Below are 11,630 nucleotides of genomic sequence, written 5' to 3' on the forward strand. Positions count from 1 at the left end.
AAATCACACTTCTGGACGGATTACGTTAACTCGGTGTTTATCATCTATTCACCTAACAATTCTTCGATATCATCTTCCTTGTCGGAACTTTCTTCTCGTTGAAGGATCCTCTTAAAACCGAGCGCCTCCAATACTTCCACGTTGTAATAATAAGTCAGATTAATTCCAGGTACTAAACGCTTCAATTCCTTTATGGTGGCGCGTGCTTGGTCAGTTTCGCCAGCATTGAGATAATGCTGAGTGATAGTCGAGAACAAATCACCACGACGAACCGATTGCTCCAAGTCTGATCCATAAGTATCTAGCAATTGGCGTACCTGTTGCATCGCGATACCAGTTTCACCCCTATCGAATAACCTGCAACAATAATTAACAACATTTTAACAACTGTCCTCCTTGATTCTTTTTTATTATGCATCAAATAAATAAACATACTTTACGATATCTAAATACCGCTTGATAATTGCTATTCTGTTATTCACCAATTCGACAGATCTCCTGTGAATATCGGGATCTCTTGGAGTAACCACTTTAGCAAGACATCTACTAGCTTGATTCAGAGCATCTAAAGCTTTCTCATAATTCTGAAACTCGTCGATTTCAACTTGTGCACAAGCAACGTAGAAATTGGCTAACAGATCCATTGCTTTTCCTTTCGAATAAAAATTGATAATATTCTTCAGTACTTCTGGTTGATTCTGCCAATCTAACGATTGTAGGTAATTTCCAGCCATTATGTAGATCTCACGCTGTCTAGAAACTTGAGCAAAGAAGCAGATCTTCTCTGTATCACCAGATTTCAGCAATGCCTTCATGGCTCTCAGCTTATTACCAGCTTGAGTAAATTTCTTTGTTGCTAAATGATAGTTCCCTTGTTCAAATGCAATTTCCCCTATCCTTTCCAAAATAGAGATTCTCTTTTTCTCATGTTCCACGTCGTTGTCGACTTTGTCCAGTGTCATCTTTTCTGCCAGATCCTCGGATAACTGAATATTGTGTTTCTGTATCAGTTCCAGTGCTTCCAAGTATTTTTTTCCTGTGGCGAACAAGTCCACTGCCTTCTCGATCTGATCATTTTGAACAAAGTAATCTGCACACTTCTCTATCAAGGCAGGGTCAGAATCCGCGTTGACATCCATGGTAATGAGCTGTAAGGCACTGTATTGTTTCGTTTTGAAGGCGATATCCATAGCCTTGTGTAAAAGACCAGCTTTATGGTATAACAAGACTGCTTTATCCGGTTGATCGTTCTCTTCGTAGTACTTTGCAACATCTATCTGCGACTGCCTTGGAGCCAGTATAGCTAAAGGCCATAATTCCTCAAACATATCGTGCTCTTTACATAAACGAATTGCATTCGTGTAGGCTTTAGCGATAGTGTAGAAATGAATAGCCTGGGCCATATTGTTCTTCGACTCGTAATGTGCAGCTAGGTGATACGCAGAGGCAGCATGATTCGTTTGCGATACCAAGTCGCTGACTTCGTCTTCTCTGCCAAAATAACACAGTAATCTTGTCATTGCTAAAGTATTCTTGGCCTGTTCGTACAACTGTAAAGCTCCCTCCATGTCTCCTGTTGATTCAATGTACTGAGCGTGCCAATTTTTAATCTCTGGATCCTCAGAATTATTCAGATAAGTTTGTAGTTCTCTGGGTATTGCTAGAAGCATCCTTGGTACCTCGAACCTGTAACACTCCGCTTTGGTATACATCTCTATAGCTTCTGTAATTTTTCCCTCTTGCTCGAGAGTTTTCGCGTAATTATAGTAACTCGTCTTCTCGCGAATTTTATTTTCATTTTTAGCCAACTCTATAGCTTCTTTGAATTTGTTACGAGCTTCGAGAAGTTTGCCCAACAAGTCTAACCGTTCTCCTTCGCGGAAAAGACGTTCAGCATCGTTATACAATCCCAACTCAACAGCTAATACTCCCACTTTGACTTCCAGATTTAAACTGTCATCTTGCATAGCTTCTCTGAGAGCTCTGGCAGCTCTGGCCTGTTTCGTATGACCCAAACACAACAGACCCATGTTTAATTGCTTCGTTTTTACGCACATTCGGGCCAGACTCTTCCAGATACCTTCGTTCTTGATGGACTTTATCGCCTTGAAGGCCTCGTCCATGTTAGCAACGCTAATATGGAAACTGAAATCCAATACAGCTTTCTTCGTGGCAACATCACACTCACCAAGTTCTTCAAAGTCTCTCATGAGTAATTTTCTTACTTTACTCATTCTCTCTGCAACTTTTTCAGAGTTCAGAATGATGATATACGGGGCATGGACACCCAACACTCTACAGTTCTCATCTTTTATCGGTTTTATGTCCTGTACGACAATTCCATGATCCGATGTAGCAAATACTGATACCAAAACCACGCTAACCTTTGAAACATCGTACTCATTTTCGTTATTTTGCTTCGAGGAATGCTTCGAGTCTCTTGCATCTAATTTTTGAGCACGACATACTAGTAGTCTAGGATCTTCTACGTCCCAACAATGAGCAGTGACCAATCTTCCTCTACATTTTACAGCCAAAGAATTGTCCTCTTCATCTATGTCGTTAGACTTTGCAAAATCGAATTCGTGTATCTGATCACTTTCTATATCCCAGACGTAAAGAATCGAACTAGGCATCAAGTTTGTCATGGCGACGGTGATGGACACGCAACGACAATCTGTATTGCATCTTGCTTCAATGATTTCAGCAAAGTCGCTGATTGCTTCGTAAGTTGGCATTGCTCTGGTATGCAACTTTGCCTCTCGTTTGCTCAAATCCCAGATTTTTAAGGTACCATTCAGAGACGCAACTGTTAAATACTGTCTAGTTAGGTCCATAGTAATTGGTTCACCTTCTTCTGGTAACGCGGGTAACATCTGAATAACTGTGCCCTCCATTGATCGTAATTGTATTACTGCGGGAGTCAAAATAATCAGAGTGTGATCATAAATCAATAGTTTCTCGGTGTCACAACTGAAACTGGTAATTACTGTAGTGTTTAAAGTAGTATCCTTGTGGATTCTATAGATCACCACTTGTCTACCAGAAGAAACTGCGATGTATTCTTTGTTAACAGCGACAACTTGTACTTGAATGTCAATTTTCAGTATGTGACTCAATTCGTCCGTTTCCATTAAGATCTGTGTGGGACTGACTTGACTAGCGCAAACGCCATCGTTGTAGGTAGCGCACATTGGTTGTTGGTGTAATATGAAAACGTTAGTGATACAATTCACGGCTAGAAGCGGACTTCTTAGTAAACTAGCGCCCCATGTAAGCTGTTTTACTGTTCCGTGGATGCTGCAAGATTCTGGTACATTTGGCCAGATATTTTCATCACTGTCCAGTTCAACTTTGCGTTTCCATAGATAGATTGTTCCCAAGTTTGTTCCAGCAGCCAAAGTACCGTTGTTTTTACAAAAAGATATGCTTGTACAAATTTCTTGTGGCATAGCGATATTTCCAGTAGTTGAGTCTGGCGGAGTCAATACGTAGCTATCGCCGGTATGAAGATCCCAACAACGAACACCCAATTCTCCTGTAAGAATCGCTAAAGTGTTTGCACCAGCCCAACACATTGATGGGCCAGTTCTTGATACATCAAATCTACTGCTAAGTTTCACCTAACAAAAAAATAATTCCTATAAATGTATTGTATTAAGAGTGAAACGAATAGAAAATAAGAATTCAATTACTTTCGTTAGTTCGGTGAGTCGCCCGGTAATTGGGTCTGCTTGAAAATGCCCTATATTTAAACCCTCTGTCATAATAATTAAAGAATCTCTAGTTTGATGGTGCAACAGGAATTGCAATGCCGCGCCGTTTGTACTAAGAATTTCTGTACATTGTCCCTGATTATCAACAAAGTATATCACACCACTAATAGTGCCAATATAAAAAGCATGATTATCTCTTTGAGTTAAAACTGTTGTCGGCGCGGCTGTCCTGGGACGCCAAGTGCTGAACATATCTAATGCTCGTTCATCCCCTGCAACTGCTGCCTTTGCTAATCCGCTAAAAACAATAGATATTCCTCAAGTGTTAATAAACAATTAACAAAATGTGTCAACTGTATAAATACTTTATATCCATCATTGTTTTTGGTGGAATAGTTTTGAATACTATTTGTGCAAAGGAATCTTTCAGTTCATGATGAAATGTCATTAATAATTGGCCCCTTGAGTCAATTTTCCAGCCAATTATAGATCCAGCTGAATCTGCAGATACTAATCTTCCTCCATGCTGGCTCCATTGTAGAATTGTAATGGGATCACGATGTGGAGTGACTACCAAGTTGAATTCATTGCTACCAGTGTCACCTGGCCATACCTAAATAATGATTAACATAAATATGCGCTTGCTTCCATTGTTCTAAAGTATTTTTATAACACTGAAGTAAATACAAACCCTCAGTTCTCCACTTTCCCATCCTGCAGCAAGCCACCTTCTCTCTGGATGCCATCCAATAGCAGTCACCTGAACTACTGAATGTCTAGGTGACTCGACATCCTGAATAGGCTCTCCCTGATCATCATAAATTGTTACAAAACCACCCTTATCCTGAGAATACGCGGCAACAGCCAGCAAAGGATAACTGGCGTGCCAAATCGAGTGAGTACTTATCGAAGCTGTTTCTGGATTTTGTACACGCGTGTCGAAATAAAGTGACATTATTTTTTAATCGTTCCAATTTCAATTATAGGTAAAAAAGAATTTTGCGTTATATTTGACAGCTCAAAACATTGTTGACAAGCATGTTGCCATAGCAATTTAAACACCTAATGCCATCTGTCGTCATCGTAAATTTAACACGTAATGCCATCTGTTCTTAAATTACGTACATACTTTATGTACCACGAAAATTTAAAACACATTTTCATTATTTGTATACCCTTTATTAAGAAGAAACAAAATGTACAATTATAGTTATAATGTGCTACAAGCTACATATGTACGATTCACTACTCTATAAGCTCGAGTCAACACTTCTTCATATTAAGTACTTGATCTTCTAAAATAGCTATTTTCTAGAATTTTTAATGATTTTTATTAATACTATACCCGTATATTATCTTACTTTCAATGAAAATTTCTCATGCACGATACCCTGAGATATTCTTGGGTTTGAGTTTCTGACATTACTTCTGTTTCCGCCAAAAGCGTTCTATACCGTTTTTCCAATGTGGAGACAACGTTGTTCATTTCGCTTTGCTTTTTTGTACTTAAAGACGTGCACAGTTCATTTTTCTGTTCCTGTAGCCGTAACCGCAAGGCCTTTATTTCCATATCTTTATTCTATGGTATAATACACAAAGTAGAACGATAGTTCATCGTAATGCGACATCTTAATTGAATTAGTACCTTGATTATGTGAGATAATTTCTTTTCATAGTCGTACTCAAGTTTCTCTTTTGATTTTTCAAGCTTTACTACAGCCTTCTTCAAAGCAGATACCTTCGATACTAAATCTTGATTTTGTTTTTGAGTTTCGCAATCCATTTCATTCCTCATTTTGTTAAATTCTTCCTTCATTATTGCATATTGCCCGACTATCATTTCCTGTAATTTATCCTCCTGAAAGGAGCACAGTGCTGTTCAATAATGTTCTTAAATATAAGAATATTTCAATGCTCTACAATTCAGAAAAAAAAATACATCTCTGATCTTCATTTCTAATTTCGTTTCTAAATCGTGAATTTTATTAGTGAACAATTCGATCTCCTCTTTTCTTCCTGCATCCTGTTTCCACATTTCTGAATCTCTCTTATCAAGCAAGTCTTGCTTCAATTGTAATTCTTTATTCTTCTCCCTGGTAAACGAGTCAAATCGTTCACATATCGTTTTTATTTTATCCGTCCATCGATGTTCCATTGCTTTAGTTTCCTCATCCTTCAATATATCCTTTGTATTTCTCGTTTTACGAGCAAAGTTTCTACTTCTTACCTTACCATGGGTGATTTCTTCCATCTTTTTAGCTATTACAGCCACACTGTTCTCCAATGCCTCGTTTTTTAGTAGAGTCTCATTTAACTGCTGTTTCAATTCAGTGAATTGCTCTACTACTGCGAGATGATACTCTTGAACAGCCTCTTTGTAGCTTTCTTCCATAGAGTACTTCAACTTTTGCGTCTCAGTCAGCCTTTAATAATTTATAATCACTTTAAATCTTTTGCTTGATCGAAAGTATACTTAACGATATACTAACTTAGCTTTTAAAGTAGTGACATCGGTAGTTAGTTGGCTAATACTTGCAGACAAATAATCATCCACGTTCCTATTACGATTCTCTGAGTATTCTGCCAATTGGTTCCTTAGATAATCATTTTCAGCCTGTAGTTCTGTAGGAATAGTACTTAATGTATTCGTACACCGCTCATAAATGCTTAATCGACTTTCTTTTACTATACTTTGATCGTGAAAACGAACAGTCGGTGAAAGATTAACAGCGTGCAAGCATTGACTCATATTAGTGACGTCTGGTGGCATACGATGTTTTGATAATGCTTTGCTTCGTTGATGTTGCATACACTTTGCGTTTGGTTTTATAAAACTACGGTGAGATCTCATGACATAATCCGATGGTTCACTGACAGATGAACTAATACAGACCTGTGTTACACATTAATTACTCTTTAATTAGGATAAATTTTATAAATCCAAATATAGGTACCATATGATACGACTTAGGTAGTGGTAAAAGATATCCATTAGGAGGAGGTCTACTGAAAATTCCTCCCAAACGACCTGTCTTCAGTTGCCTCCATAATTCCACGAGATATTCATTTCTTAGACGACGTTGCGAAGAAGCAGCATATAATTTATGAAGCCAAACTCTACACAAATGTGCACTTTCTGTGGACGTTAGTCCTAAAATGTAAGGTCTAATGCGTACCAAAGATTCTTTAAAACATTCGTCCAATTTCAAAGATTCTTTTTCATTATACTCTCTAATTTTTGGCATGTTCTTCTTATAACACTTGCCGTTATTTCACTTGCTTAGCTGAAGGTATCATGCAAAATAAATTAAGAAAAAGAATTTTCTAACAAACGTTTGCCTTTTAACAGTCGCTGCATTTACATTCATTTCTTTTTTTTCACTCAACCATCGATACAATTACACAATGGCCATGGATCGCAGAAAAAAGTGAAAAACGAACGCAAAATATACTTTTCTGTTTCTTAATGAAGAATATTTTTAAAGTAACCCGAATCGTACAAAATAAAATCATAAGTTCCGTATTTGTCGTGTACATACATAGAGATATTTATTCGAATTCATTATTAATTGCTAGTAGTTTTATTTACGCTTCATCTATGTTCAATCTGTCGCTACGTTTTATATATAATACAATTACATCGATGAATATACACCAAAAACAACTACCTTAGACTAGTTTAGAAGTATAGTGATAAAAAAGACTCGATGAAATATATTAGATATTGCATAAAATCTTTTTACAGCAGATCAATATAATTTTCGAAAGTTTTCCAAAGAGATACTTCTAAAAGGAGTACAAAAAATATTTGCACGTACTATGGTTATAACAAACGCAGATAGTTAGAAGCATATGTAGTAAGCACAATAACCAAGAAATATGATTATTGAGCTTGATTACATTACGATAATCCTTTCATAGCCAAGTATCACAGAACAGCTCACAAAATGACAAAGCTCGGTGACAAAATCATTGTCACAAGTTCATTCGTCCCTAAGCCAAGTATTAAAATAATAGTTCCTTCTCTTACAAAATTATATACCGTGCGCGTATCGTATACACGGTATCACTTTTTAAAATCTATTTTTACTTCGCTACACCTACTTACAAGATAAAATTGTACAATTTACTAAATTTCTTCGTATTTTGTTCATCAGCCTATCGTTTCGTACTCGTCACTTATGTTGGAGTTGGTCATTGAGATCTAAAGCAGAAATTCTGCGAAATACTTAGTTAAAGCACTAAACTCGACTATTCAGCTTGATTTGATTCTCTGTGGTTTGCTTTAATTCCATAAGTTTCCCCTTCATGGGCTGAATATTTGTACCTAGCCATTCGTCGATCATCGATGGAAAGAAAATGCTCTCCATTTGAAATCTTAAATATCCTTCTAAAGAAGATAATTCTAGTAGTAGTCTGCAAGAAATATATTCAATATCATACGATTTTTATCTAAATAACTATGAAAACAAATCAACTTACTCTGTAAAAGCAGGTACTAGGTTTTCTAACTGCATAGGATTTGTATAATTATTTGCGATTTGCCACGGGTTCATCCATGTAGAGATTCTGCAAAACAAGCATTGGTAACAAAAAAAAAAACTTCTAGCAGAACTCCTTCTCTAACATATAATGTATACTTACTGTTCACTAGAAACAATATTATGATATTTAGCTCTAAAATTTAAAAACCATTCTACGCCTACTGCAACCTGCCATCCGGGAAAAAGTAAGTTGCTGGGTATTGGTGCAGGTCTAGGTTGTGGTGTTATATGCAAGGGATGATCTATATATCCTAAACTTTTAGCCACTTGATTATGAATTTGTTCAGAGTAACCATGAAGCCAGACTTTCAAGCATAATGCTAATGATGGTATAGCTGTAGGCAACAATTCGCACAACGTCGCATAATGATCATACCTAAAATCAGAAGCCGATTAAGCTATTGGTTTAAGTACGAAGAAGAAAAAAGACGTACCTCGACCATCCCGTAAAAGCCGTTCCCCGAAATTCATGAACTTTATTCACGTGCACGTTTAATTCTTCTAACCATTTTTCATGATTGCTTATATGGTATCTTACAATTGGTACATGTTGAGAAGATCCAGTAGCACCTTTAAATGCAGTAGCTGCCCAAATATGTGGAAAAACTGTAGTGTATTTATCCCACAGTCCTGATAAACAATACTATGTAGCCTTAAAATACTGAAATACCAATACTGATAGCATTAAGCATTGAAAATCTTACCATGAGGTAGAGCAAAGTTATCTCTAGGATTATAGTGCCAAATCATAGGTTCTACATACTTGCCAATGTAATGATCTGAAAATTACAGGAAGTATTTTTATGAAACATTATGTGACATGGGATAGCATAAATGAATTATCAAAATACCATTCAAAACTTGTAAATCTATTGATCTTAACATATCATCCCATACAATAATCTTTAAATAGGGATATGTTTCTTGTACATATTGTGCAATAGCCAAAACATGTTCCAGGTACAGAGATGGTTTTCCATATTTGCTAGCAGCAGCACGTTTCATACAAACTGAGCAAAGACCTAAATGCCAGACCTCATCTGCACCTATGTGCAAATACTGTATATCTGGATGGAAACTAACTATTTGTTGAATCAAGGACTTTACCAAAGGCAATGTTCTTGGATTAGATGGACATATTGAGCTTGGAAAATACTCCACTTCTCTCAAGGACCTCCATTCATCATGTTTCAAAACAAACTGCAATCATTTTTACATTAGCTTCTAAAAGTCTATAATATACAATTCTATCCTAATATTATATACCTCCATATGACCAAATGTTTGTACTAAAGGAACAACTGCTAAGCCACAATCTCCTGCAATTTGTAAGATATGCCTAGCCTCCTGAACTGTATATCCATTGCTTAAACTGCTTAATCCATTGCTTCCTATGTGAGAAAGCTCTCGATTGTATGGGAATGTATCTTCCCATTCTAGGAGGAGTCCAGTAGCACCCCATGTCCTTAACAGTGGGAACAACTGCAGTATTAATTAGAAGGCTTTAATAATTAAACTATTGCTCAATGCTTTATGGAGAAGCAAAATATATATAAGAAATACATCTGCAGAATATTATATACAGTGTCAACTATATACATAAACGTTTACGTATACGAAAGTAGTGCGGTATAACGCATACGAATTCGTTCTAGGACATGAGAATATTACAGATGTTTCTTGTAAATGAAAATGTATCAGTTAGTAACATCCAACAGGTGATGAAAAACCAAAGTGTCATTGTAATTATCATTCGATGACCCTGTTGTCAGATAAGAGATACAATGTGTAAACAATACGGTTGTTTATTCAGGTAACGTACCTTTTCGAAATAACAAACTCGTGGCGGAGCTCCCTTGAGATCTAAGTGAACTAGCCTATAAAAGAAAAAAAGTTGTATATCGCGACACTCAGTTAATTGGAAGTTTTTCGGAAATTTGTGTGAACCGATCAGTCGTTTACCTGTGCGAGCCAAACGTCAAGGCGTCCATCTTTCCTCCATTACTACAACGTTAATTAAAGGGAATACAGTATCAGATTATAATTAAAACTTCTGGCTAGAAAGATTACTAGAAATTAATTTTTAATCTCCATTATATTGCCTCAAATACTTTCATTCCTTACCCCTTGAATTTGCTCTATAATTTAATCGAAACGCGCGCATCCTAATTTAAATTTGAACCTGAACAGTCTACGCAATTTACGCAGAAAATTTACTCGAAATTATGCCCAATCGCTACGTTCTAATTAAGAATTAAACATAAAAAAATGAATTTCACCACGTCTGTGTTATATACACATGGTTTCATCGTAAGAAAATTGCATCATATCTAATAAAAGATTATCTATACAGCATCTGACGAAGTTGATAGCAAAGTTTGTATTTTAATCAGACACAGACTGACGCATGGAAATTAGGAAGGGGGTGGATCAATTAGAAGCAGTGTCTCGACGAAATATAACTTTATTTTTGTATACGTTTACTTCAGCCTTATACAAAATGTTACAACTGCACGCGTAATACGAACTTCCAAACGTATAGTATTATTGGTCATGCAACGTCGTGAGAATTGGCGCACAATGCAGTTGTTGCAATGAGTACGAGTCGATAAAATTTCACGACGCCTATTTTTCCTGTTTTCCTTTTTCTTGCTTTCATACATAATTACACATCAAAGTCTCTTAGTGGTTTTAACAGTTCATTAAGGGATCGTATATTCTCGTTACGTACGCAAAACGTACAAGTCATTCATTCGTGATCGATACATCAAATAATAAACACGATACAAAGTGTGTCTGCGATGATTCTTTCTCAGATGTTGGTTGAATACCGAAAATTATTCGAGGCTAACGTTTCATGGAAACATTGCACAAATATTTCGTTAATGAACACAAGAATAGAAACCCATTATAAAATAGGGAACTATAATAATGATAAGCACACGATTACAAACTACAAGTGCAATGAACACTTGGCACTTTTTTGCAGGGACTGTCGTATAGAAAATAAACATAAAATTATTGAAAACGCTACGCATGATTCTTCTTAACAGTTTCGTCATTTTGTTTCACACGAAACTCGTTAGATTCTAAATTACCGCATTTTCAAAAGAAAGGATAGCCAAAGAGAAAAGTTGTCAAACACTCAGTTTCTTTTTTCTTTTTTTTTTTCTCTCTTGCTATATGTTATTTCGTTTGTACAAAATTGATTCACCAAAGGATGGCTGACACGACGAGCCGTATGAATAAAAAGATTTCTTAATTTAAAAGTTGCGTAAGATGAAACATATTATTTAGAGCAGAATTTCAGTAGAGAAGGAGAAGAATTGATAAAATATTCTAAATCGTGTGATCCATCCTTGGTGTCTCA

The 11,630-nt window shown here is 36.3% G+C and overlaps 4 protein-coding genes across 4 annotated transcripts; all 4 read right to left on the bottom strand.

Annotated features, from left to right (window-relative positions):
- Nucleotides 1–44: 44 nt before the first annotated feature.
- LOC108578886 (intraflagellar transport protein 140 homolog) lies at nt 45–4,671 on the bottom strand. The gene is made up of 5 exons (XM_017942297.1): nt 4,408–4,671; nt 4,082–4,329; nt 3,696–4,014; nt 436–3,623; nt 45–357 (listed from the first exon to the last, which is right to left on the bottom strand). The coding sequence occupies exons 1-5, from the start codon at nt 4,669–4,671 to the stop codon at nt 45–47; spliced, it is 4,332 nt and encodes a 1,443-aa protein (XP_017797786.1).
- A 308-nt stretch (nt 4,672–4,979) lies between these two features.
- On the bottom strand, nt 4,980–6,567 carry LOC108578793 (uncharacterized protein MG328-like). The gene is made up of 7 exons (XM_017942189.1): nt 6,408–6,567; nt 6,206–6,338; nt 5,944–6,139; nt 5,656–5,889; nt 5,362–5,574; nt 5,107–5,295; nt 4,980–5,027 (listed from the first exon to the last, which is right to left on the bottom strand). The coding sequence occupies exons 1-7, from the start codon at nt 6,565–6,567 to the stop codon at nt 4,980–4,982; spliced, it is 1,173 nt and encodes a 390-aa protein (XP_017797678.1).
- A 58-nt stretch (nt 6,568–6,625) lies between these two features.
- On the bottom strand, nt 6,626–6,961 carry LOC108578893. Its single transcript, XM_017942303.1, has one exon. The coding sequence runs from the start codon at nt 6,959–6,961 to the stop codon at nt 6,626–6,628; it is 336 nt and encodes a 111-aa protein (XP_017797792.1).
- A 778-nt stretch (nt 6,962–7,739) lies between these two features.
- On the bottom strand, nt 7,740–10,257 carry LOC108578862 (hexosaminidase D-like). The gene is made up of 9 exons (XM_017942272.1): nt 10,223–10,257; nt 10,083–10,137; nt 9,527–9,742; nt 9,112–9,460; nt 8,965–9,039; nt 8,695–8,890; nt 8,361–8,636; nt 8,199–8,285; nt 7,740–8,132 (listed from the first exon to the last, which is right to left on the bottom strand). Exons 1-9 carry the CDS (start codon nt 10,249–10,251, stop codon nt 7,958–7,960), a joined length of 1,458 nt encoding a protein of 485 aa, XP_017797761.1. The 5' UTR covers nt 10,252–10,257; the 3' UTR covers nt 7,740–7,957.
- Nucleotides 10,258–11,630: the final 1,373 nt, after the last annotated feature.

The sequence above is a fragment of the Habropoda laboriosa genome, unplaced genomic scaffold, assembly GCF_001263275.1.
Source record: "Habropoda laboriosa isolate 0110345459 unplaced genomic scaffold, ASM126327v1 scaffold62, whole genome shotgun sequence".
NCBI classification, from domain to species: Eukaryota; Metazoa; Arthropoda; class Insecta; order Hymenoptera; family Apidae; genus Habropoda; species Habropoda laboriosa.